Here is a 27,924-nt window from a genome sequence, read left to right on the forward strand (position 1 = left end):
TAGCTCAAGTCTTTAGCAAAGACAGAGCTCTCTCCTTTCCTCCCCATCGTCCTTATGACTGTGCCATCGACCTCCTGCCAGGGGCTACTTTACCCAAAGCACAGCTGTATAGCTTAGCTAAGCCTGAGTGAGAGGCAATGGAAAATTGTATCTCTGAGTCTTTGGCTTCCGGTATAATTCCGGCCTTCCACCTCACCTGTGGGAGGTCCATTCTTCTTTGTGGGAAAGAAAGATGAAACTTTCCGACCCTGCATAGACTACAAAAAACTGAATGCAATAACCATAAAGAACCGCTACTCTCTACCGCTAATGAACTCTGCTTTCGAGACTCTGCAGGAAGCTCGGGTTTTTACCAAGCTGGACCTTTGAAGTGCCTACCACCTGGTGCGTTTTTCGATCGGGAGATGAGTGGAACAGGACAACTGAAAGAGTAGATTTGAACTCCATAAACTGATGGAGCATCGGTCCAACTTTAACCAGTGAACTCTCAATTCAGGGTCCTGTTTTTCAGCCATTAACCAACAATTCCACCTATTTGGAGGAGCATGCCTTCTTTTTCAAGGGTGATCATGGCCTTATAGATCTAGAGGTGCAGGCATGCACACTTACGGAAGAGCACCCCTGGAGGCGTGTGTTCCCGAAGCTTTTCTTCGGTCCACGGCCCACCCAGTTGAGCTCTGACCCAACAGCGAATGAAAGTACAGCCTGCATCAGATGTCTCACCACATCGTCCTACGTGGCCCCGCCCATTCTTGACAGGAAAGATACCTAGAATGAGAGAATAGCGGGCTCTGAGCATTCACATAGTCAGCATAGCACTCAAACTGAAACCCTTTAAGTACAATTCTCTTCTGAGTCCTGGGGTCCTCCAGCTGTGCTTCCATCTTGTCCAGCTGCTTGAGGGACTTCAGAGGGAGATCCATGTCCAGAGCCTCCACTTCCTCTTCATCGTAGTCCGCCTGACCATGCAGTCGGGCCTGAATGTCCCTCAGCACCACAGCCTCTGCTGCTCATCTTTGATCTCCAGCAGCAGGGAGAGGATCTTCTGTTGAGTGGCTGTCTCTGGAGAGGAAGAAGGGGAGAGAAGAGAATGTGGCACGCTGCATGACTATTCTCACAGATACATTCTTCTCTTGCGGATAAATTTGTGTAAAATTTACAACATGACACGTCTCTTCAAAAACAAAACAATGAACAATGGGAAGATGATGATGAAGATTCTCAGTCATCCAGGTCATCATACGTAGAGAAGATTGAAGCAAGGCGTCTGGACTGGTAGAGTTTTCTTGAAGCAGCTTCATCAGTTGTGAACTGAGGCGGAAGTTAATAGAAAAAACTTTATTGACAACCCCAGTTATTACAGCACAAGAGGAGGTATACCGTACTAATAATCATAATAATGATGATGATGATAATAACACAGTGTGAGGTTGGTGGTCGAAGCACCATAACTTGACACAAGTGGATTTTGAACAAACTGAAATAACCAACATCATCCACTCCTTAGTTTCTATTTCACAGATAAATGAACCTGAAACTGAACTCCACCCTGTTATTACAAACAAGAACTCGACCAAGAACACTGTTCACACGTGTTCTGGTCTGTAAAAGACAGAAGGTAAGACTGATCAGTTTTTACTGACTTGTTTTAATGTGTTTTCTTATTTCAGCTTCAATAAATGGCTTCCACATTAGAGGAGGATCTTTGCTGTCCGGTCTTTCATGACATCTTTAGAGAGCCTAGTAAAGACTGTCTGAGGAGGTGGTGGAGAGAGAGACATACGCACAAGTGTATGAAGATCATCAAAGGAAAAACCACTTTTAAACTGAGTGTTGAGGAAGGAGAGAGCAGGGAGCTTCAGAGGCTCTGTGCAGCCTGCACTCAGAGAAACTCAAACTGTTCTGTCTGGATCATCGACAGGCAGTGTGTCTCATATGCAGGGATTCAGAAAACCACATCAACCACAGATTCAGACCCATCGATGAAGCTGCACGAGAGCAAAGGAAGGAACTGCAACAAATTCTCAAGCCCCTACAGGACAAGTTAAAGGTTTTAGAACGAGTTAAAGTGCAGTTTGTTGAGATGGTAAAACACATTGAGGTCCAGGGCAGAAACACAGAGAGGCAGATTAAAGAGCAGTTTACAAAGCTGCACCGGTTTCTAGCAAAGGTGGAGAAGGCCAGGATAGCTGCACTGAGAGAGGAGGAGGGGCAGAAGAGCTGGATGATGAAGGAAAAGATAAATGCTCTGAGCAGAGAACTAGCAGCTGTTGCAGACACAGTCAGAGCCACAGAGAGCAGCCATGAGAGCTGAAGACATCTCATTTCTGCACAACTGCAAGGAAGCAGTGAAAAGAGTTCAGCGTGTCCCCCTGCTGGATACCCCACAGCTGCCCTTAGGAGCTCTCATAGACGAGGCCAGCACCTGGGCAACCTGATTTTTAACATCTGGAAAAACATGATGGACATGTTATGCTCCTGTGGTTCTAGACCCAAACACCTCATCCAAAACTTCTTATATCTAACGTGATCAGTGTTAAAGAAGGACAGAGACAGCAGCTCCCTGATAATCCAGAGAGATTTGACCACCATTGGTCTGTGTTGGGGTCCACAGTTTTTAACTCAGGGTCTCATGGCTGGGATGTCGAGGTTGGGGAGAGTGCATCCTGGATCCTGGATGTGTCCACTGAATCTGTCCAGAGGAAGGGGGTCATAGTCTGGATTGTGGAGGATAGGGTTTTTTCACGGTAAGTATTTAGCAGGAGTACTAGAAGCTCCAGTTACTGATCTTACACTACAGACAGAGGATCAGGGTGGATCTGGACTGGAACAGAGGAAAGCCATCCTTCTAACACTAACATACGCATACACACTTTCACTGAGAGGATGTATCCATACATTGATACTTGGGATGAGCTACCACTGACGATAATTCTCACTGAAGCTCTCAGTGAGAGGAAGAAGAGCAGTCAGAAGTGAAGAGGATTCTTATATTGTTTGTTTTTAGTTCATAGCTCACTTTGTAAACAGGCTTTATGTACTGTAAGTGATGTCAGCTCTGATGAAGTATGTTCATGAAATTCGCTTTTGTGTAATCTTGTGTGCAAAAACAAAAAAACTGTGGAGTGCTAGCAAAAAATTACAATTTCTGGAATTGCACATCATATATTACCATTATAATTTATATCTGCAAGAGTCTTCCAGCTTTCGGTCTGCCCTATTAGCTCAGTTAGCAAATGTTCAGTTGCTTATTTAGGCTACTTTGTTCTTCCCTTGCATTTTCAGAGAAAGAATGTACTCTCTACTATTATGTTTTTCCATCATTTATGTGTACATGTGTTGTTAACAGTGCATCACAGTTGTTACATGGTTTCATTTCAAATAAAAGTTGATAGATGAGACAGTCTTTCCTTTCCCAATAATCCTCTGATGTTTTTGTTGATGTTTTTGCAGGAAATGTTGAAATGATATTCACAATGCTGAATACCATTTTATTTTTATCCACTGTATGCATGCTCTCAAATTATACAGTTAGTCACAACCTTGCATGTGCTGGAGTGTTTGTGCACCTGAACTAGGGGTTTGTCATAATCAGCATGATCATGTTTTTGTAGGTCAAACTGATCTTTACCACCAAACAAAAACCATCTTTGAGTCTAAAATGTTTGGCGCCCAAATAAAAAAAAAACCTTAAGGTGTTGTTGAGTGTTGACAGAAATGTACAGATAGATGGATGGTTTAAATGCAAATGCACTAATGGCCTGAGTAAAACATTAAATCTCTGAATTATTATGAACTGCCAGAGTGTATGGTTTCATAGTAATAGTTCAGTTGTGTGATCCCTGCTATCCCCAGAATCACTACTTCTGGTTCTATGTTCTGACCTGTTATTAATAAAGATTCAGAAGATTGGACCAGTTGTACTTTTTTGGAATGTTTGAAACCCTTTTTTGTGGAATACTGGATTCAGCCCATTAGTTCTTTATTAGTTTGGTTGCCCAGCAACCAAACTAATATAATAATATATAAATAATAGAATAATAATAATAACAATAATAATAATAATTATTATTATTATTGTTATTTTTCTGTACGTTCTTTGGCTCAGCATATCTTCAGAATGCATGGGCCGATTCAAACCATTCAAACATCAAAAGATTCAGCTCATTCAGGACATGTGTGGAAACCGTCAATAATAACTGCAAACATTATAATATTAAATTAAACAGTCTTCGGTTGGCTCAGCATATCTTCAGAATGCATGGGCCGATTCAAACCATTCAAACATCAAAAGATTCAGCTCATTCAGGACAAACCGTCAATAATAATTGCAAATATTCAAATGACCGGGGACTTTTGAGGTCTCTTCTTCTGTTACCATGGTGACAGACTGATGCTACTTGATGTTACATGATGTTGCCATGCATCCAAAAAGATTCAGCTCATTCAGGACATTTGGGGAAACCGTCAATAATAATTGCAAATATTATAATATTAAAGATATTAATTATTTCCATGTCTTCTGCAAAATGCTACTCCTCCTACAAATTACAAGATAGAGAAACCATTTCTGCTGTTACCATGGTGACAGCAGAGTTTGTTTTTTGGTAAAAACAAACTTGCTGTGGCAACCAAACTTGCATTTTCTTCAGGAAATGCAGGTAATTCTTTATGCATTTGACCAGGTTGGTTTACAGTCTGCAATCTCACCAGTAGTTCTATATTATTATTTCTATGTCATTCATATTTTTCAGCCTGCTTCGCACTGCCTTGACCTGATGCACCCCCCCCCCCCCCCCCCCCCCCCCGCTTCAGTCCAGCAGGTGGCGGTAAAGCTCCTCCTGACATTCGATGCTAAATAAAAGAAGTAGAAGAAGAAGCCTTCAAACGTGTATCAGCTGAGGTGGCCGATGTGACTTCTCTGGTTCATAGGACGTGATTGTAGAATATTACTGTAGATTATAGGGATGGAGAATGACATTCTCGTCTCTCTCGAAGATTTAGGGTGAGTTGAAGAACTTATGTTTGTCACTATATGAATATTATGTGCAAAACTCGCCTTCCAGTGACCGGTCTCGTTCCGTCTTTTCTATTTTAGCAAGCGTAATGCAATATAGCTACTTTAGCTAGACAGCTAACATGCTGCTGTGGCTAACGGTAAGCTAGCAGTGTGATTATACATTTCTATTTAATTACGTGACATATGTCTACATACATACCGGTGTATATTGAGATGTAAACTGATATTACATGTTAAGCAACACGCTGCGTCAGCAGAACCAACTCCCGTTATGATGCATATAAGGGAGCTGAAACATTCCTTTCTGTTAACCAGTTCAACACCAGGGTTTAGACAGAAGGACTTGAATGAAGGAAGGAATGAGAAGTGTTGTCATGTTTCGTTATATGGTGAAATATGTAGCAGCTTCTCCCAGTCATTACACCTCCTCAGCTGTGTGTTCTATTGTAAGCATTTTGGCAATGAGTAAGGCCTCCTTAAATAGCCAGATTTTAAAATGTGGTTTGGCACTCTTTTAAAACGGTCTGGGTGTGTTCACCAAATCAAGTTTACACTTGCTTATCATCACTGCCCTAAAGTATTGATAAGGGAGTCAAGAAACAAGTGCAGTGTTTAAGAAACACACAAGGATTTATATATGTATTTGTGTGTGTGTAGGTATCAAGGCCCTCTTTTGGAGGATGGAACTCTGGACTCTGCTGTGAGTGGAGGAGCTGCTTCACCCGAGTTTACTAAGCTCTGTGCCTGGCTTGTCTCAGAGCTTAGACTCTACTGCAAACTAGAGGAAAATGTCCATGCCACTAACTGTAAGAGCACTTAAAAATCACTATTAAGTTAAAATGTCACCTGCCAAAGAGACAGGGGAATCTCTAATGCCATGTGCTTAAGTGTTTCAAACTTTAGATACATTAAACTTGGGACTTTGTCTGTAAAAACAGTGTGTGAAGTGTTTTTGTTCCTCTGCCTGTCCCAGGTCCGAGTGAAGCCGAGGGCTTCCAGTTGGAGATGAGCGGTCTTCTGTCAGAGCTGGCCTGTCCGTACTCTGTCCTAACCAGCGGGGATGTCACCCAGAGACTCCTCAACAGGACGGACTGTCTGCTGCTCCTCAGTAAGATAACATCACTTTCATTTTAACCCATATAGAGTGGAATCACACCAGAACCAACATTTCTGTCTTGCATCTACACTCACCTGGTGTTACAAGCTCCTCTCCCAGATCACTAGAGAATGACTCTTGCTTTTAGTTCTTTCAAAGGCTGCAGGTAGCAGTGACATTCTGTAATACTATTGGCATCGATCCCATAGAGCAGCATTGCTTCCTTCAACAAGTCAGCCAGCCATGACTCAGATCAGATGTCAAAATCCAGGAGAAGCTTGTGATAACCACAGGTTTCACTTTCACATGTTGCGGCATGTAGTCACCACCAGAGGGCAGTATAGGCAGCTAGCAATTTTTTTGCACACTTGTATGGGTTGTTTTCAGTTATTGTCTTGGTTTAGGTGTGAGTTGGACAAAACTACACATGATGACCAAATCACATGTAGAAAAGTAATTTCATTACAATCACTATTCCAAAGTTAGAAAAGACAGAGCAGGATATTATACACACAGGAAAATATGCAGAGGCATCTGTGTGCAACAGGTTTAGGAGGGTAGGCTCCCACACCTTTGGCAGATATTTATTTGGTATTGAATTGCCTTTGGTGGCAGTGTTGGCTTTGGCTCTTGGGTAGCAGCAGCTGGAACACCTTTGTCACATGACTGAGTTGCCAAGTGCATAAATATGAATTTTCATGATAATGCTCAAAAAAGATGCACAGGGATTTCCATGAAGATGACCATTTATCTGACAGATGAGAACCGATGATTGAATTACATGTGAGTTTTGTTCGTTTGTAGCAAATCAGGCTTAACCAGCCAGCCATGAAGCTGCTCGTTAAACTGATTTTACTCATTAAAGCTCCAGCAGTGACAGTTCTAAAAGCTGATTCTAACTACGAAACATTTTAGCCAGAAAAACAAGACTACTGCAGTTTAATCTAGAAGCCCCGAAGGAATGATGACTCATGATGACAACATTTCAGAAATCTGACAGTAATCCATCTGGTAGGGCTTGAACTAGTCTGCTGACAGTTTTGTGCTGATACAATGATCAGGCAGAAATTCAGCTCAGTCATTATCTTTACTGCTATTATCATTACTTACACCTGTGTTCCTCCTGAAACCTAGGCATTCTGTAACAGCAGTAAGACTTTAACCAAATTCTCTTTTTGTGTCAGCCTTTCTGGTCTCTGAGCTGGAGGCATCCAGAATGATCCTGGTTAACAAGCCTCAGAGGAAAGCGCAGGAATCCGGCACCCCCGTCTTCCAGGAACTGAAGGGCATCTGCATGTCACTGGGCATGTCCAAGCCTCCAGCCAACATCACCATGTTCCAATTCTTCAGTGGCATTGAGAAGAAGGTTAGTTGGCCCAATGATGATGATGTCTGTTTTGATTGTGGCTCATGTAGAACTGCTACTACTATCTACATATTGCACATATAGCCTTTCGTCTTGTTTTCCCAGCTGAAAGAAGCAATAGGTCGAGTGCCACCAAATCACGTAGGAGAGCCTTTGTTGATAAAGACTCTTGGACCTGTGCACATGGTAAATACTGAGGCATTATGAAGAAATACAGGACAACCATGGAACATTGCATGACACTGATGTTTTTTGCCCACCAGGAAAAAATTGAAGCTATAAACCAAGCTCTAGTCAACGAGTATGAAGTGAGAAGGAAGATGTTGTTGAAACGTCTCGACGTGACAGTGCAGTCATTTGGTTGGTCCGACAGAGCAAAGGTACGTGGCAGCTTAGAATACTCTGAACATTTATGCATGATAGTACAAACACACAGGAAGACTTTATGTTTAGTTAGTGTTGGCTATTAGGCAAAGAGCAGACCCAGATGGATGAGATGGAAAGCAGAGTTGCACTCCTAGTGCAACTAGGAAGCAGTGACCGACTGACTAGCAGTCACACGACAAAACCTCAGTGAGTGTTCAGCTGATGTGAAGATTAGAGTGGAAAATGGTTTATACAGGCTGTGAAAATGCAGGTAGGAATGATTGTTATTAAATTAAATCACCTCTTTATTGTACTGTTGATGGTTGCTATGTTGTATGATACTTGATGATATGTGTTTCAAAGTGGTTAAGATTGTTCTGTGTCTTACTACAGACACGATCTGAAAAGTTGGGCAAAGTTTACCCGCCTCTGCGTTCTGCCCTCGGCACTAAAAGTAAAATCTCTGTTGCCCACCTTCTTGCTGCCCGACAAGACTTCTCCAAGATCCTCCGCACAAGCAGTGGCAAGATGAGAGAGAAAACCGCTTGTGCTATTAATAAGGTGGGTTGATGATGTCACCATAGTTTTATATAAAAAATCAAATCTGAGATGATTGTCCCTTCCTCAGGTCCTGATGGGCCGAGTCCCAGACAGAGGAGGCCGACCCTGTGAAATCGAGCCGCCGCCTCCAGAGATGCCCTCCTGGCAGATTCGTAAGGATGCTCCCCAAGGCGGAGGAGGTCACTATGGTGGAGGACACGGAGGTGGCAGGGGGGGATATGATCACCACTCCCAGGGTGGCCGTGGAAGCTACGATAGAGGAGGACAAGGAGAGAGGGGAGGTAGAGGAGGTGGTGGCAGAGGGGGTAAAGTGCAGGGAGGCTGGGGAGATGGAGGTGGTGGAAGAGGCGGTTACAACCAGGGCCACTACCATGATGCAGGTGGTCATCAGGGTGGAGGAGGAAGAGGAGGTTACGGAGGAGGAGGAGGAGGAGGCAACCAAGGAGGCTTTCAGGACTCTGGCTACTATGGAGGAGGAGGTGGTGGTGGTGGATACCATGACAATTATCACCAAGATGGAGGCTGGCATCAGGAGAGAGGTGGGGGTCGAGGAGGCAGAGGGGGTAGAGGAAGAGGTGGCAGAGGAGGAGGAGGACAAGGAGGAGGCTGGGGAGGGAGAGGAGGCCAGAATTTTAACCAAGGAGGACAGTTTGAACAGTTCTTCCAACATGGCGGGCAGCACTACAACCAAGCTGGCTTTAATCAAGGCAGACATTATACTAGTTGAAGACAGCATGGGGTACTGCAGCAGAGTCCTGACTGAATACGTATCATTTATGAGAGATAAACGCCTTATCACCTCATATTAAAATGTCAGCATGATTAAAATACAATCACTGTAAACATTTCTGGAGTTTTTGCTTCACCACACAAGGCAGTAATGGTTCAGTTCTTTGTGTTTTCATCTTGATTTGCTTTCTTTGCCTTGTTAACACGGTTTCCAGGTTCTGCTATAAATGATTTAATTAGTCGGACTCTGCTGTTTTGACCTCATCTTCATACTGAATTAGCCTTACAGTGGACATTTTTGTGAAAAGCAGGAAAAGGTCGGAAGAGTTCAGTGTTGGTGCACCCACTGTCTATCTGACATTTCAAGTGCACGTCCTTATTACAGTACTTGTAGGATTCTTGAAATTCTTCTAGTTTCATCAAGTTACTTGAAAGCAGCTTTATTGTTCCAGTCCTGGTTTTGTTTAAGTAGATTTGACTGGAATCTCCTTTGTTATTTAAAAGATGCCATCTCGTTCTGCTTACAGAAGACTGTGTGCACACAGATATGGATGTTGAAAGGTTTGCATGGATGCGTGAATGAGCAATAAAGCTGAAATGGATTATTGTCAGTTTTTGTCATTTAGCGTTCTGATCGTCAGTCACACAACCGATCAAATGTTACACTGTTAAGACAGATGCAGGTGTAGAAGACACATGTTTTTCAAAACTGAAGGCTGTAGTTAAAGAATACTAAACCAGAATGTTTTATATGTTAGAGTCTTTGAAGCATCCACCTTTTGTTTTGATGACAGCGCTGTCCGCTACATGAGGTCACCTGGAATGGATTGAAATGAACAGCTGTGTCATGAGTTCATCTGTGAATTTGTTCATGTGTTTGACACCATCAGTGTTGTGCAGAGGTAGGGTTGGAACACAGTTTTCTACAGTGAATAGCCCCATTCAGCTAATGTTCAAATCCATATTATGACAAAAACCCAGTCCAGGTCAGGTAGCCCAGAACATTTCGAGAATTTTGATCCAATAAAACCATAAATGCTCTGATAAAACTCTTTCTCATGAGAACAACCAGAGGACAGGAAGACCAAGAGTTACCTCTGTTGCAGAGGATAACTTCATCAGTGTCGGGAAAGTGGAAAGGCAAGAAAAGACTGCCACAGCAGGGCAGTAAATAAAATGGCAGAAGAAATGTGAATAGAAGGGAACAAAACTACAGTACAGTGCTCAGTGACCCTGGTTGTCCCCTGATGTCCTGTCCCCTGACATTGATTTTTATATGCAAGAGAAAATTAAGATAAAGAGATTGGCTGGTGTTGGTGGGGGGCTGAGATCATTGCATCAGTCATTTGCACCCATATACACTGATGAATCAGAGGTTAAAAAAGAACATACTGGGTTCGCTATTAGTATTCCAGAACTAATTAATATGAAGGAAAAAACATTTGACCACTTATCAGTGTACCGAGTGGAGATGTAACAACTCTACAATGGCTGGAACAAAATTAACTGGACTAAAAATACTGAAGCCCTCTACAAGAAGGGCCAGAGCCGCCTCTATTTTCTGAGGAGGGTCCGGTCCTTTAACATCTGTCGGACTATGCTGAGGATTTTTTATGAGTCTGTGGTTGCCAGTGCCATTTTGTTTGCTGTTGTGTGCTGGGGCAGCAGACTGAAAGCAGCGGACACAAACAGACTCAATAAACTGATCAGAAGGGCCGGGGATGTGGTGGGGGTGGAGCTGGACTCCCTGACAGCAGTGTCAGACAGAAGGATGCTGTCTAAGCTGCAGGGGATCCTGGAGAACAGCTTCCATCCTCTACACCACGTGCTGCTGAAGTGCAGGAGTACGTTCAGTGCTAGACTGATCCCTCCTAAATGCACCACTGAGCGCCACAGGAGGTCCTTCCTTCCTGTGGCCTTCAAACTGTACAACACCTCCCTCTGAGATCAGAACACACTGTCTTGTAATCATATCCATATTGGATTTATTTAGACAAGATTTTACTGCACACGGTACAAGTTGTATTATATATGACTTTAGTCTTCACTTGCCAGGATTTGATTTGACTTGAATGTTTATTATTGTTTAGAATTTATTAGGTTTTATTTTTATTTTACGCTTACTACTTTACCTTATTTATATTTCTAACCTGTCTTTTTTGAGTATACATGGAGCACCTGGAATGAAAGCAATTTCCCCCTGGGATCAATAAAGTATTTCTGATTCTGATTCTGTTGATGAAGATTCTCAGTCATCCAGGTCATCATACGCATGTGCAAACTTCCTGGGAATGGATGGAATCACTGCATTGTATGTGGTAGAAAGATGATGTCTGAGGCCACCACCTCTGTTAAGGGAAGGTGTTTCCAGCTTAACATAGATGGCTTCCTTGACTCCTCTTTCATACCACCTTTCCTATGACAACACTGAGACAGAGACTGGTTCACCTGAAGGATAAGATTCCCAGGGAGAAACACAGCAATGTGATATATGCAGTCCAGTGCAGTGAGGAATGCTCTGATCTGTACATTGGAGAAACTAAACAACCACTCCACAGAAGAATGGCTCAGCACAGGAGAGCCACCTCCTCAGGACAAGACTCAGCTGTTCACCTCCACCTCAAAGACAAAGGACACTCCTTTGAGGACAACAATGTTCACATTTTAGACAGAGAGGAAAGGTGGTTTGAAAGAGGAGTCAAGGAAGCATCTATGTTAAGCTGGAAAAACCTTCCCTTAACAGAGGTGGTGGCCTCAGACATCATCTTTCTACCACATACAATGCAGTGATTCCATCCATTCCAGGAAGTTTGCACATACTCACAGCAAGAACAAAGGGCTGTCAATCAGTCCCCCTCCGGCAGTTTCATAGTCGTTAGCCAGTCGTTAGACACACCTGGCCCAGTCAGCCAGATCATCACAGGTAAGTATGGAAACATTTAGTGCTATTGTTTGTAAGTTTTACCCAGACCCACCCACTGAGGTCTGTAACCACATATAAACCATGTTTCCCCACCAAACAGTTAGAACTGATGAAGCTGCTTGGATGAGCAGCGAAACGTCTTCTAGAAAACTCTACAAGTCCAGACGCCTTGCTTGATTCTGATTCTGAACTTTAAAAGGGTCATAGACTATCAGATCTCGTTTCCATCCAGTAAGATCATCTCAGAGCAGACCAGGTCTCCTTTATGACATCTCTGAAACATGAAAGAAAGGACACCATCTATATATAATTAAGCTGAGGGTAGGGGAAGTAAACTCAATAGAAAAGAACACCACAGAAAAAAACTGTTTAAGAATGATGAGATTATGACACACAGGAGCAAACAAAAACAATGCATTTGTTTTTAATTACCGGATTGATAAAGAGAATGTAGGTGTTATTTGTGTGTCTTTGTCAATCATTCGGCAGCAACATGAAATCCCATCTGGTTTGTGCTTTGCTGTTTTTTCAACAGGACAATGACCACAAACACACCACCGGGGAATGCAGGGGCTGTTTGACCTGAATCAGATGACCTGGCCTAAACCCAATGGAGACAGTTTGGGATGAGTTGGGTCACAGGATGAGGGCAAAGCAGCCAATCCAAATCCAACCATTGGAAAACCGTGCAGATGTAGAATCTACTCATCAAATACAGGAGAAACAATGACACTAATCCTCCGAGTGAGTACACAAAACCAGAGATGGGCTAAAGATGAGGAACTTTTTGTATTTTTCTATTTTGTACGATTACGGTAAACATAATTGACCACTTGTGTTGAAGTGATATCCTATTTTGTGACATATAAAAACATTGCAGTGATTACGTTGTGGTTTAAGCCAAGGTTTAAGCGGTCAGCTTCCAGGCTCTTATTTTGAAATGCTGACTCCGGATGTTTTCTTGTATCATCATTGTATCACTTCCGGCGGCAGCTGCAGTTTGTAAGACATGCACTGAAAATCAGATACACTCAATTGTGTGGCAACATAGGCACAAAATTAATCATTTTCTTGGCGACACCGAGGTTGGCATGCTCATCTGAACATGTACCGGCAAGACAAACCTCCACACCGTCCACCGCCGCCGTTCGGACCTCCACCACCTCACGGCTTTCCATTCAGGTTCAGAGGGCCCAGTTCGGGTCCTCCTTCTGGACATTTACCACCCAGAGCTTGCGGAGCATTTTCCGCCTCGGCACTGGACAGCCACTATGCTGACAACAGGACACCGAGAGGGCATTTTATCAGTGTACGTACCTGAAGCTAGCAGCTGAACAGACGTGGTAGATAGAGAGTTAGCTAGCATAGTGCTAGCTAACTCTTGGATAAACTTCAGATGTAGCTAGCTTTTTGTGTAGTTAAGTATCAGGACATAGTAGTGCTCAGCATCCTATCTTGCTATGCCCTTTCTTGTAAGGTACTGGTCCTAGTCCCTACCCCTCTTTTGAGGTTTTGGAGGCCAGGATAATTTCAAATGTGCACTTCCTGAAACTTCTGTGTTTACACTGTAAAACAGCATCCTATAGAAAACCAGCATCGTTACTTTAATAGCATGTGTGGGAGGCATGGCTTATTATGTCTTTGTCATATAACCATGTATTAAATTTGTTCCTTCTTCATGTTTAATCACGTTTCAATTGAAACATTGTGCAAATTAAACCATTCGTACAAGATGTTCAGGCTTGACTGACTTCCAACAAATGGCAAAAAATCGACTGGTTGATTAGGATCTGTAGAGTTTGGATTTATGTTTCAGTGCAACTGAGTCATATAGCAAGCTCTTCTTATTACTGTCATGTAAATCTAGTATGTTGAACAGTGGAAGGAGGCAGGGCACAGCAGAGTTTGTGTTGCATATGACTTTGAGTACAGTGTAAATGCCCTTTATGTGTCTTCTATACATCACTATGGGCAAATTTGCAAAAGCATTTAGTTGTGTTAATTCTTTATAGTGCATATTCGTGGAGTGCATTATATAACATACAAAACAACTGTCTAACTGCAGGCATTAGCAGTGTATGTTGTATGTTTTTTTTTTTTATCAGAAATGCAATTCTGTATATTTTGGTGTGTATTTCAGATCAAAGAAAGTACATGCATGAAGTTTGTGCATGTGGGAGAATAGATTCTGTTTCAAAGAGGACAGGGCTGCTGGAAATGTACCGTCTCATTTGCTGTCTGCATCTGATCGGTCCTGACCTTCGTGTCGGCCACACCAACAGTGACAGCTAGTCTAGACCAAATGGAGGCAGAGTATATATAAATCTGGTAGAAGAAAAAATGCAACAAAAAAACAGAAAACATACAAAAAGCTCAGTATGTATGTTTTCTGCTCACGCTGAAAAATCAAAGAGGATAAGGAGTCCATCAACCATGAGGTAAGATGCTGATTCCCTAATTTTAACACTCCAGCATTAACGATCAGTGATGTAAATAGCTAGCTTACGTAGCTAACCAACCCAGTCATGCACTTATTAATATAATATTTTCTGCAGAAATTAACTGCTAATTATGTTTAACATTTTCAATAATTCCAGATAATATATTGTAATTTTGTTGTAGTGGTTAAATATAGCAGGTGGATGAATTATTGGTAATTTATTCTTAAAGTAGACAGTAAGGGTCGTAGGGTGTTCAGTAATGCCAACAAAAGCTGTCCTGCACTAATTTCACATTGTAAATGTATCATTATATTGTTGTAACACCACACCATGCAACCCTGATGTTAAGAATAATTTCAGCTTCTTTTTGCGTGATTTCATATTTACCATTTTATTATTGTTTCTTAATGGTTAACCAATATCCTCTGATTTTTCCCCTATATTTTACAGGCTGACATGTAAATGAATCAATGGAATTAAACACAGCATTGTACCAAAAATAGGAGGATCCTCCTGTAGTTGGAAAAAGAGGACAGAGCTGACTGATCACTGAAGGAAGAACACTGCTTGCACTGTGTTTGTATGTCATGGATGTATGTAGCTGTTGCACAATCTACAGTCTTTGGTTAAAAAAACTTTTTATGAATTGTGTATTTTCGAGAGAGGTTTGTTTTCCCCAAATGAAAATTCATGATGTGCATGCTGAAACAATTTTAGAAATGTACCAAAACCACAAAAGTAGTTATTGCGGACATTTATTTAAACTGTGTTACTGTTTAAGTGTAAGGCAGTGTATGAAATCGCAGTAGACTTACTGGTCTTTATATATTTCCAGGTTAGTTTGAGTTTCTCTGGACTGTGTAGTCCACTGATAGTTAATTGTTATCTGCATTTGGTACTGTTTAAAACCAGCTTTTGCAGGATAATGAAATGCTGATCAAAGAGTTGTACAGAATACATGTGTGAGTCTAATATTCACAGTACACATTGAATCATGTACTGTTCACTGTATGTTCTACTGTAACTTACTGTAAAGTCTTTATCCTCCATTTTGTTGCCTTTGTGTACACTTTGAACAGGCATGTGTATGGAACATTTGTGAAAGCAATCTTGTTTGCTGTCTTCATTTCGGATTACGGGAAAGGCAAGGTGCTTTACGCCCTACCCCAACTTTGTTTGTGCGGTTGTTTGCTATCATACTAGTTTTGTTGTTCACATTATGTTTAACTTGTTGGGTCTAGAACAGGGGTCACCAAATGGCGGACCAGGTCCGGACCCAGAAGCCGTCCCATACGGACCCGAATTTATAGACCAAAGGTTATCCTTTAAAACCTGACGGGGCGCTTCTATTTTAACTGCCGCAGCATTCATTGACTTTACGGTAGTGGTTTAGCGCATGAGGAATAGCACAGACCAATTGCATACGAGTGTATCCATCCCACGTGATAACTCTCAGCCAATCAAATCTGGGCATTTCAGGTGGTTGCAACTACAATACAAGTTGCAGACAGGATACACACGTGAAAAGACGAGAGAAAAGAAAAGAAAGACAGCGATACACCGGGGTCAAAGCGGACCAGAGCGGTCCAGTACGGCATTCCGGCAGCTTCTATAAATAGATATGCTTCGGAAAACGATCAAATAGTCTTATAGTCATGTTGTAATTTTTCGTAAGGTTTCAGTAACGCGGGATTCGGGCCTATCCAGATGTTTTTTTCTGAGTGTGAACACCTCAAATCCGACAGTATCCAGTTTGATTTCTAGATCCACCTCTCATGGGTGGATCTAGCCTGATTGGCTCAAATGTGGCTCAGGTGTGAACGCAAATGTGGCTAGCGAATCCGGCTAGCGACATGCTACTTCCGGTTCACGGGGCGCGACCAAGCGGCAACCTTCGGGGCTCAAAGTGGAAGCCCATGCGGAAGTGTCAAAACTTGTAATTCACGCTGCAACAGCTGGGGGTTGGCTCCAAAAGCGAGTAATTTCCCATAGACTCCCATGTTAAAATGGCCGATTTCACAGCAGAAAAGAACATGTTTACAGCCTGGTACAAAAAATCGCTGTGGTCTCAGATGATAGGTTCTCTTCTAGTGTCAATCGTAGGGGGGGTGAATTTTTTTACAATTCACTCGTTTCAATTGTATTCGGACTTAAAATTACGCCTAATTATGGGCGTTGCCGCTTGAGTGACAGACAGTTGACGTATCACAGCATGAGTTTCCTGCTTCCACGATCGCCCGCCCCCCTAAACCCCGCTCGTGCTCCCCCTCTTTGTCCATATTCGGAGTTTTAGTCGACGTGACGCTGCCAACATGGCGGCGGTCATCAACGTCCCGGAACCTCCCACTGAGACTCAAAACGGCTCTTCAGAAACAAACGGGTGACGTCACGGAAGCTCTGTCCATAGTTTTTACTGTCAATGGGCGCGACACGGGAAAAAAAAACGCACGACGCATGCGCACACGCGGTCCTACCGTGGCCTGAACGGACTCTGTATATTACGAGGCGCCACCTAGTGGTTTGGAGGACTGCAAAATACGCTGGATTAAGCCGGATTGAGTGCGGACACAAGTGTGTGCTAGCCAGATTTGAAAATAGGTCTAAGCACACATCCAGTTTAAAGGCTGTCTGGACTCAATCCTACTCTAGCTGGAATGACTTTCTCAATCCTGACTTTCTCCAGTGTGAACACTGGGGCCCCGTTCACACTGGAGAAAGTCAGGATTGAGTCCAGACAGCCTTTAAGCTGGATGCGTTCAGACCTATTTTGTCCCGTGTCACGCCCCGTGAACCGGATGTAGCATGTCGCTAACCGGAAGTATCACGTCGCTAGCCCGATTCGCTAGCCACGTCTGCGTTCATACCTGAGCCACATTTGAGCCAATTCGGCTAGATCCACCTCTCGTAGGTGGATCTAGCCGGATTGAAATCAAACTGGATACAGCCAGATTCAAGGTGTTCACACTCAGAAAAAAAACATCTGGATGCTGATCCCGCTTTAGCCAGATTTATTTCCCCAGTGTGAACGGGGTAGTTAGTTCTGCTGTATCTGTGCATGCAAAGAAAGTTGCATTCACAGTTTCTGTGACCTGGAACATCAGTGCATTCATAAGTTAGTACAGGGCTCAATAACCAGCATTGGATGGAGGAGGATGAGGAGGAGAGGACCCAAACAGAGGATTACAGATTATTTTCAAGCATACTGAATGGAAATGAGATTTGAAGATTTTAGCTGGCATAAGTTATGTTATCTAGAGGTGGATATGTAGCAAAGTATTGTTGAAGTTAGGTAAATTAAACAAAAGCTTTGTCTGAAGTGATAGTATTTCCAGCATTACGATGAACATACATGGAAATAAATATTATGGTGAACATTATATAACATTATGTAACAAACATACACCCCCTCCTTTCCCCTTATTTTAAAATGCAACTCTACTTTTATGTAATTTGATGGCATTCTACAGCTCTATATTATGTGACAAAAATATTGTCAAAGTTTTTAAATTGTACTGTATTGTACTGCCGTTTTGGTTCCATGCATCAATCCAACCATATATATATAGGCTATATATATAAACATATCCTAGCAAAGGAATATATATATTCGGACCAAATATATATTCAAATATATATATTCTGACCTTTGCTTTGAGAAATTTTCTCTAACAATGGATATTATATGTTGTCTGTTCCTTGAACATATGGCCATAGTTTATTGTAAGATGCAAAGGTGTGTAATGTAACCAAAACATTTATGTTATTTGCAAACTAATGGGACCTGTCATACAGCTGTCTCTTTGATTGACAAACCATTTATAATTTATAAGCGATTGGATAGACTGTGCTTATTAAATCCCAAAGAAACTGCAGTCAATCAACCCAATAGAAAATAATGGGAAATAGGTGAAATTACCCATGTTATTTTAGAGACCTTGATTCTAGGTTGCCTACACATAGTAATTAATTGTAAAAGGTCTTAGGAATTTATTTTACTTTACTTTAGCTGCATTTGTTCTTTTGTTTTTTCCATTATAGTGGACAAGCTAGGGGCCTGTTTAACCTGCTATTATTCTTATCAGGAACACTAAGAGTGCATGAAAAGACATCAGTCACGTTATTACTAAATGGTGGTACTCACAGTGAAGGACTTTTTGCAAACTGGATGCAGATGTGTCAGTGGACCACTGGCACCAAAACATTTCTGAAATCATCCAAGGTCTTGGAGAATTTCACTGTGACAGGAAAAGAAAGACAGAGCTTTTTTGACATGGCAGCACGTCCGTTATGCTTGAAGAAGAAGCATGTTGGACTTTGAAAGTCGACAGTACAAATATGGGCCCAGCCTTGTATAGCTTTTGTGTACAGTCTATTGACTCACCTTAGTGAAACAGTTAGCTGCCCTGCAACATCCACCCCCTTGCAGTGCAGCCTCTGCAGCAGAAATATCTGCTCTCACAAGAGAGAAAGCCTCACAGAGACTGTGATTAAGCCTTGCATGGCTGCAACTTGCAAAAGTTTCTTTTCATCTTATTTGGAAGAAAACTGTAGTTTAGTAGCTGATGGCTAAATAAAAGCTTGTAATGAATCATTCTAGCTGATAAAGCATCCATAAAACACCAACTCGCTAAAACATTTGTGCAGGAGGTAGCAACACAAAAGCTTACATTCACAAGAGTAACTCATTTGTTGGATTCATAGCCAGCTCCCCAATACATATAGCTGTGACATAGGTTCGGCCACCTGAACACACCTTTTTCTTACACAAGATGTATAAAAGGTTAACTCAGAAACACACGTCTACAAAGGTTGACTTACTGAGGTGCATACATCTGTCACCCAGTTGCTTGTGTTTGTATACTTACTGCTCAGCTTTTTTTCTTGCACAAGAGTAACTTGGTCACAAATGTATGTACAAGTTTCTCTCGGCAACACATACTGTCAACTTTATTTGCTCTCCCACACGAGTTTAAGTTGGTCACTTGGCATAGTTGCTTAAGTGCACAAGGGTAACTCAACACAAGGGTCCTTTGTTGTGTGCAAGGTAAGCCTCCTTAGATTTTTAGCTTCATTGCTTTCCCACTCACAAAAACCAAGGTAACTTATTCTTGAAAAACATGAAAAATATGTACTAGCTTTGTGGAAATCGGCTTTTAAAGCATTGTATTATAATACAACCTGACCACAGAAATGCAGAAATATGCCAATGCAGCTGTGTCTTGTTCAGCACAATAATATGCATTTCTAAATACTCTCAGCCCCCCTGTAGCAGCTTCTCCATTGACCGTAGTACAGTGAGTGCATTGGGAGGCAGCCAGCAGATTGTCCCACCTGCAGAACCACCAGACCGTCAGGTCCCACGATGGAATACCACAACTGTAGATCACCGGCCACCAGATAACAGGTATGTGTGTATGTGTTATAACTCTAACTTTAAATCATAGCTGGAACTCTAAAATGTTTGCTAATTTCCAGTGAACGAGCTGGAGAGGAATTCCTGCGATGCATAGCAGCCAACAAACCTCTCCCAGATTATCTCAAAGGGAACATGGCATACAACCTGGCTGAGGCATTTAAATCAGCAAATGTCCTAAAAGAAGCAGTAAGGTCAGATCTTGAAGGCCAGAAGCATTTGGCTAAGAGCAGGAGTCGCAGTCGCAGCAGAAGTTGCGACAGAAACCGTGGCCGAAGCCGTGGCAGATCTCGGGCTAAGAGCCGTGCAAGGGGCAAAAGTCGAGTTCGCAGCCGAAGCAGAGGAAGGAGCAAAAGTCGTGCCAAGAGTCGAGCTAGAAGCAAAAGCAGGGTGCACAGTAGGAGTAGGAGTTGGAGTCAAAGCCGAAGCAAGAAAAGCCATGTGCGGAGCAAGAGTCGAGTCAGAAGGTCACGAAGCAGCAGCAGTGAAAAGAGCCACGGCAAAGACAAAAAGAGAAAGAGGAGTCCTGACCACAACAGCAGCAGTAACAGTCTGGCAGGAAATAGTCTCCTAGAAGGACTGAAGCTGGTGATGAACAGCAAAGAACTAGAAGAGCGGTTGCCCACTCTCAAAGATGCCATTCTCACTGTAAAGGTACGACTTACTGTTACAGTGCACTGAGTATTTTATCGAGCAGGACAGTAAATTGCTAAAATGTTCAGAAGTTAGTACCCCCTTTTTATTTCTGTTTTGTATATCAATGTAAAACATATACATCTTCTGATAGTGTGTCATAATAAGTATGATTCTGTAGTTTTTAGATCCACCTTTAGCAGCAATACTTTGACGTAATGGTTTCCTGTATGATCAGTCACTTACACAGTTGTGAAGGAATTTTGTTCCATTCTTCTTCACAACATTGTTTTAGTTCATTTTAGGTTTTGGACAATTAATTACACACAGCTCTCTTAAGGTCCCACCCCAGTATTTAAGTTGGGTTGAGGTCTGGACTTTGACTAGGCTATTCCAAAATCTTAATTCTCTGACATTTTGATGTAGACTAGCTGGATTATTATTCTGTTGTATGACTCAATTTCCACCAAGCTTTAACTGTCAGACAGATGGACTCACATTTGTCTCTAGAACACTCTAGTATACAGAGGAGTTCATGGTCCATTCAGTGACTGCAAGGTGTCCAGGTCCTGTGTCTGCAAAACGGGTCCAAACCATCAGTCCTCAACTACCATGCTTGACAGTGTGTATGAGGTGTTTCTGCTGAAGTGTTGTGTTTGGTTTTCAGCAGACATGGTGGTGATCATTAAGACCAAACAACTCCATGTCTCATGTGTCCATAGGACATTTCCAAGAGTTTAAATCGATTGTTTTTTGAAGACGTTTCGCCACTCCCCCAAGTGGCTTCTTCAGTTCTGCTACTATTCTGGTTGGAAATCTGAGTTTTATGTGTTCAGGAACTCTGTGGGTGGATCTTGCAGGAACTCACATGACTAAGATCCCACTAGTTGGTTAATGGTCAGTTAACGACCAGAAAGTGTCTGGGTCATGTGCAGGACTAGTTGACGGCCCATCGTTAGAGTTTGAGTGGGAGTGAAGTCTGCTAGAAAGGGATGAAAGCACAGAGTTGTGAATAGGTGAGAGCCTCAGCCCTCCCCCTCTGTTTAGAGAGGGTTTTTTCAATTTCACATAGATGGCTTCTTTGACTCCTCTTTAAGACCATCTGTCCTCCCTGTCTAGAGGAAATGGAAATGGAAAAGGAATGACTCTTTAAAGTGAAGGTGAACTGCTGAGTCTTGTCCTGAGGAGGTGGCTCTCCTGTGCTGAGCCATCCTTCTGTGTAGTGGTTGTTTGGTTTCACCAATGTAGAGATCAGAGCATTCCTCACTGCACTGAACTGCATAGATTACATTGCTCTGTCTGTCCCTGGGAGTTTTGTCCTTGGGGTGGACCAGTTTTTGTCTCAGTGTAGAGCTGGGCTTAAAGTGTACTAGGATCTGATGTGCATTGAAAATCCTTCTGAGTTTCTCAGAAACTCCTGATATATATGTTATATTGTGATACGATATATTTGTTTTTGCTCTTTAGTTTCATTGGACTTTGTTCCACAAGTGTTGTTCTTTGTTCAGATGCAGTTTAGTGAACCTCAGTCCTGCTTCCATGTGCTTTTTAGACAGAAGAGTCTTTCTCCTGGTAACCCTTCAAACAAACTGTACTTGTTCAGTCTGTCACATTAACACTGAGCATGCTAAGTGAGGCCTGTAGAATCTGACATGTAGGTCTTGGGTTTTTGGACACAAGAAACAAAGAATTGCATGAGGGGGGTGGGGGTACAAACTGTACAAAACATGACTGCAAGCTGTTAATTGCCTTATGTAGTCTGTATCTTCAAGGTGCTGTAGAAATACTTTAAGTCAGTGACTCTTTCCTTCTTGCTTGAAGCATAGTGATAGATTGTTGGGATATAGTTCTCACATGATTTTTCACTAAAGTTGTCATATTGGACACACACAGGGACTGTAGCAGAACATTTGTTTACTGTTTTCCGGAATGTTTTAAGCAAATGACGAATGAATGCTGATACGTATTTAACATGTTTAAGGTTAATAAGTCCTCCTGAACATGTTGTTAGTAGGCATCAGTCAATCTAATTGTTGTGTTTTTTTCTGCACAGGCTTCAGATGAAAGTAAAAAAGTGGACAGACATGAGAGTTCACAGTCACCAGAAAATGACAGCATGTTGCTGCCTCATGAAAGAGTAGGCAGCGACTTCTCTTGGCTCCAAGGTAATGGTCAACATGACTCCCCAGTCCAGAAAGCTGATGAGCTTGAAGATGAAGAGTCATTCTTGTACGGGAATGAGTCTTCTCAGATCGGAGGACAAACCAAACTACCTGATATGGATCGTTCCACTGCAGGCACTCAGCGGTATCAGCAGAACAAGTCTATGTTCAGGAGTTTAGGGGATCTGTTTGATCCCCCTCAGAAGGGTTCCTCAAACCCTGTTCTGGACAGAATCGACTTTGAGAAAGTAAAGAGCCTATCAAAAAATCTGGGCACGTTGACAGACATCAGTGAGATCATGGCAAAGGTGAAGGAGCTGCCGTCTGCTCCTATCACTTCACATACAGCAGCGGTCAACTTGGCGTTGCCAGCACTAAGTAACCCCAGTGTACGGCAAGCTCTGGAGTCTCTGCAGTCTCTGATCAAAGGTGAGCATCTTCTGTGGAATCACTCATCAGAGTTTATAACATTTTGTATATAAAATGTTGTTTTGCTTTACTAATCATGCCCTCACACTGTGATCACTTTTAGTATGTAGGTTTAAATTATGATAGATTTGAACATACATGTCTGGGGCTGTGCATTGGATACAATATATTCTACAATTTACAAAAAAATAAAAATAAAAGAATAACAATTACTTAATGACATTCTGGGTCGACCAAAGTTCTGATTGGTCGACTTTTTGTAGCGTGTAGTTATATCAGGAGGAATGTACGAAGTGCTAATGGGGGTGTTTTCGGTGCACCCGTTTCACAGGTAACACCCCCCTTGTTTTCACTACTTTGGTTTAGCCAGACCCACTTAAGGCAGAAAAGTACCAGGATATATATGCAATATCTGCAGTGCTGATGTGCCAAGTTGATTTGAGATTTATTTCTCTCATGTTGATTTTATGACAATTGTAGGTCAATTGCAGTCATGCTCATTCATCCTTTGTTTTGTTGTAAATGTTTTTCTGAAGCTACAAAGGAGAAACGGACACAAAGTGATGACACCCCTCAGACATCATCTGATAAACAGAAGGTAAAGAACTTCAGGCCTTGTCAGAGTGAAGCTCAATTCAATTCAATTCAGTTTTATTTATATAGCGCATTTTACAATCAGAAATTGTCTCAAAGCGCTTCACAGAAACTCAGAGCGTGAGACCCAGAACCCGAACCCCCCTAAGAGCACTGTGGCAAGGAAAAACTCCCTTTAAGAGGAAGAAACCATGAGCAGGACCCGTCAGCTTAAGGAGGAACCAGTCCTGCTGCTAGTCGGCCGGGTAGAGGAGGAGAAGAGGGAGACAGGACAGAGAGGATGAAGGAGAGAGAGAGCGAGAGAGAGGAGCAAACATGATACAAACATGATACAGTACAGAGCAAACATGACAGCAAGATGAAACAGTGATTATATTATAATGGATATCTATATATATATCGTCAGTCCATAAGTAGTGATAGTAATTTGATAGTAATCAAAGCAAAGATGAGCAGCAGGGGCTAGTGAAGTCGATGAGCACAGGAGAGATCAGGGGCCGGACTACAGGTAAGTTTGCAGGTCTTGAGACCTGCAAAGAGAGAGAGAGAGAGAGAGAGAGAGAGAGAGAGAGAGAGCGAGGCACAAAACTACGAGGAAGACAGTTAACACAGATTATGAGACGATATTACCAGTATGAGCCAGACTAAGGAGAGTAGAGGAGAGGTCAGAGGGTGAGGGGGAAACTGCTCAGTGGGTCATGTTTGTGCCCCCCGACAACGTAGGCCTAGGAATTGTTCAGGGGCCGGACTGCAGGTCAGCATGGGTATTGAGACCTGTAAAGAGACCTGCTCAAAACATTAAATCAACTGAAATTGTAACTTGTGTTTTGTAGGCAGGTAGCATTGAAGACAGGAGAAAAGAGAGACTAGCTAAAGTCAGTCAAATGGAGTCCTTGGGGAAAGAACTGGAAGAATTGTTAAATCAGGATGGTAAGCATGTTTCCTTGTTCATCGTTGACCTTCTTGTTGTATCCCATGCTCTGAAATATGTGTGACTAAAACCATGTGTGGATCATTATTGTTCTTATCCATTTGCAGGAATTAATTTTCTAATTCCAGTGATTGGCTTTTACTGTCAGAAATGTGAGGAGTTCATTGGCGATATAAGTTCTGCTGAAAAACATGGAGCCAGCCACCAGCATAGTAACTCCAGCACAGTAAGTAGTAGTAGTCTTAGTAAAGTTAAAGCTTTTTTGGTATTTTAATCCTTCTCCTTCTCGTCGTCCTCCCTGTTCAATTTGACTCTTTTAATTTCTGAAAAGAAAATATTCACCTGTTTAAATGACTACTGTATTTTCCGGACTATAGGTTGCACCGGAGTATACGTCACAGCAGCCAAAAAATGTGTAATGAAGAAGAAAAAAAAACCATAGATAAGTTGCACCGGACTATTAGTCGCACCAGCGGGCAAGTGTTAAATCACTGTTTTTAGCGTAACGTTGCCTGTTCCTCTTAATTCTTCTTAATTCCTCTTAATTTCAACAAGTTCTCACGTAGAGAAATGATCAGCTTCACCGCACAGAAATTCCTATAAACATCCTGTAAATGAGTCAAAGGCAGACTGCTGTGCGCTCATATAGCTGTCTGGAATTAGCGACCTGTCAGCCTATCAGCTCATTTGCAAGTACACGTTCCATGAACGTGCGCGTCACCTATGCTTGGAATGCAAAGTGTGGACAAGCTGGAGGTGGAAGAGAACCGTCAGGAGAGGGACTGAAAAGCAACCATTATATTTGTAATGGGACGCCAGGACACAAGGCTAACTACTTGTATAATTTTTCATATATAAGTTGCATACCCAGCCAAAGGATGAAAAAAAGTGCAACATATAGTCTGGAAAATACGGTATTAATATCACAGCAGGGCTGTTCTGATCAGGAAGGTGCTTGTTAGCTGGTTTACTGGTTTCTCTTTTAGCATATCCAAAAATATAAAAATATTCAGAAAGTTTGAGAGCAGGTGTGTTTCCATTTCCAACCTGAAATATGGGCTTTCCCTTTAGACTGGAGTCTTACAGACTGTTGGCCCCAAATCAGTAGTCAGAACTGTAGTGCATCTGCTTCAAGGTTGTTGTGCGTTCAGAGGTGCTCATTTGCAGACTTCTTTGAGTTCTTGTTCTATCTACCTCCAACCAGTCTGAGCATTTTCCTCTGACCTCTGACCAGGGTTCCTGCAGGGTTTTTAAAAGTCTAAAAATGTCTAAAATTTAAAACTTTAAATTTAAGGACCAAAAAAGTCTTAAAACGACCGGATTTTCCCCCAAAGGTCTTAAATTTATCTGGTCAAATTTTTATATTTTTTTCAATAAAGTGAGTAAAACGCTGCAATCAGAAGCTGCTTTTGCATTGTCTCTCTTTCTGAGGGGCTTGGATCGCTACCGTTGTTGGAACGTGGCACTACAAATCCCGCGATAACTGCTGGTCAGTTTGCCGCCATGTTTGAGATGCCTGCATGTTGAGTCACTTCACCTGCTTGTCCTAAAAAAACATGGGGAAGTGTGTTTTCAATGAGGCTTGGCTTGACAACGGCGAAATAAGTATTTGATCCTCCATCAATCAGCAGGATTTCTGCTACCAGGTGTGTTTATACAGGTAAGGAGCTGACATTGGGAGCCCTCTCAGCTTGTTACCTGTATAAAAGACACCTCTCAACAGAAGCTATCGCTCAATCCAGATTCCAAACTCTTCATCATGGCAAAGACTAAAGAGCTTTCCAAGCATGTCAGCATGTCAGGGACAAGACTAATTCCCTGATGCTGATGTTTTAAGTCATATTTATGCAGAAAGATAGAAAAATCTACAAGGTTCGCAAACTTTGGAGCACTACTGTAAATGCACAGAGCTGCTGCCCCGTGATTGGCTGACAAGATTTTCATTAGGGAGCAGTTGAACAGGTAGACCTAATACAGTGTCTAATGAGTGTAAAACATACAGGGGTCACATGTTTTTGGGTAGAATTGTACATCATGTACGGGTTCCTTGTTGATTTACTCTTTTATGTATTGACTTTTCTCCCTCTCTTAGGTCGTTCTTGTTATTTTAGCTTTATTGAAGACCAGATGAAAAACAGATCCTCTGTTTTGTTCTTACATTGTTTTTTTCATGTGTCTTTAGCATAAAGTGTCAGAGGACAGACATGCTAAAGACAACAAAGGAAACTCAAATCATCACAGTATCACCAGTAAGCAACACCCACACCCCACAGACAGGAGAGATCACAAGGATTATGGTTACCACAGAGATTCAGGAGAGCACAGGGACAGCAGAACCTACCAGAGAAACTGGAGGGACGACAGAGACAACAGAAGCAAACAACTCGACAGCGAGCAGAAGGGCCAAAGGTTGCTGTATCAGGAAAACCTCTCCCTAAAAGATGAAATGACAAGAGAGAGAATGCTTATCACAGTGTCCCGTGGAGGGACACCTCCTCCTCTTTCACCTTCTCTAAACGTCAAGATCAAGGAGGAGGTGAAGAAGGAGCAGGCAGCTGGGAACCACAGCAAAATCAAAGTGGGAGATGTAGACGGAAAGGACAGGTCATCCAAGGGCAGCAGAGAACAAGCTACGAGCAGTGACAGCAGTGATGATTACAAAGGGAATTCAGCCAAATCAAAACATGCGAAAAAGAAAAAGAAGAAGGAGAAGAAGAAGAAGAAAGGGAAGGAGAAAGAGCACAAGTCTTAAAAGTATACACCAGTTCCATCTCTGCCGTCCCAGTAAACAGGTTGTTACATTCTTTTCTAGTTGCCATCATCGTTGTGTTAACAGTTTCTTCATCATTTCCTTCTCCTGAGCCGTGTGCACCAAGGCTAAGCTAACTTGGGAACTTATAGTGTTATTAGACACACAGGTTTGTTTCCCAAAATGTCAGTGTGTGCGTTTTTTGTCAAGTACGTACACACATTTCTACATGACTGTGTATATGCTGATGTGTGCCCTTGCATCCTGATTCAGTATTTTAATAAAATGATTTGAAAAAATAAGCAGCTAGCTTTTGTTTATTAACAAGTTCATCTTCACCGGTCATTTCCAGTTCACTCGCAGAAAAGCATCACTTGCATATTTCAACATTAAATTAGCCTGCACATGGCTAATTTAATTTGTCAGAGTTTTAGACATTATCACCTTTTATCTTTAAATAAATAATTAAAGATAATTCTCAAATATAAAATTTTGCAAATCTTTTAGCAGT

At 42.1% G+C, this 27,924-nt stretch overlaps 2 protein-coding genes and 1 pseudogene across 3 annotated transcripts; all 3 read left to right on the forward strand.

Moving 5' to 3' along the window:
• The first annotated feature begins 1,583 nt into the window (after positions 1-1,583).
• On the forward strand, positions 1,584-2,878 carry LOC114447537 (nuclear factor 7, ovary-like; annotated as a pseudogene).
• A 1,991-nt stretch (positions 2,879-4,869) lies between these two features.
• Positions 4,870-9,749, forward strand: fam98a (family with sequence similarity 98 member A). Of its 2 annotated transcripts, XM_028423252.1 has the most exons (8): positions 4,870-5,005; positions 5,678-5,826; positions 5,994-6,128; positions 7,301-7,482; positions 7,588-7,668; positions 7,746-7,862; positions 8,242-8,409; positions 8,477-9,749. In XM_028423252.1, the coding sequence occupies exons 1-8, from the start codon at positions 4,968-4,970 to the stop codon at positions 9,134-9,136; spliced, it is 1,530 nt and encodes a 509-aa protein (XP_028279053.1). In that variant the 5' UTR covers positions 4,870-4,967; the 3' UTR covers positions 9,137-9,749. The 2 variants fall into 2 exon arrangements, with proteins under 2 accessions (XP_028279053.1, XP_028279054.1); XM_028423253.1 differs by lacking the exon at positions 5,678-5,826 and having other exon boundaries at positions 4,878-5,005.
• Positions 9,750-13,030: 3,281 nt separating this feature from the next.
• LOC114447243 (serine/arginine repetitive matrix protein 2) lies at positions 13,031-27,721 on the forward strand. Its single transcript, XM_028423401.1, has 8 exons — positions 13,031-13,370; positions 19,761-19,906; positions 19,978-20,569; positions 22,602-23,139; positions 23,676-23,737; positions 24,567-24,663; positions 24,772-24,890; positions 26,847-27,721. The coding sequence occupies exons 1-8, from the start codon at positions 13,167-13,169 to the stop codon at positions 27,414-27,416; spliced, it is 2,328 nt and encodes a 775-aa protein (XP_028279202.1). The 5' UTR covers positions 13,031-13,166; the 3' UTR covers positions 27,417-27,721.
• Positions 27,722-27,924: the final 203 nt, after the last annotated feature.

Source organism: Parambassis ranga, chromosome 15, assembly GCF_900634625.1.
Source record: "Parambassis ranga chromosome 15, fParRan2.1, whole genome shotgun sequence".
Lineage (NCBI taxonomy): Eukaryota > Metazoa > Chordata > Actinopteri > Ambassidae > Parambassis > Parambassis ranga.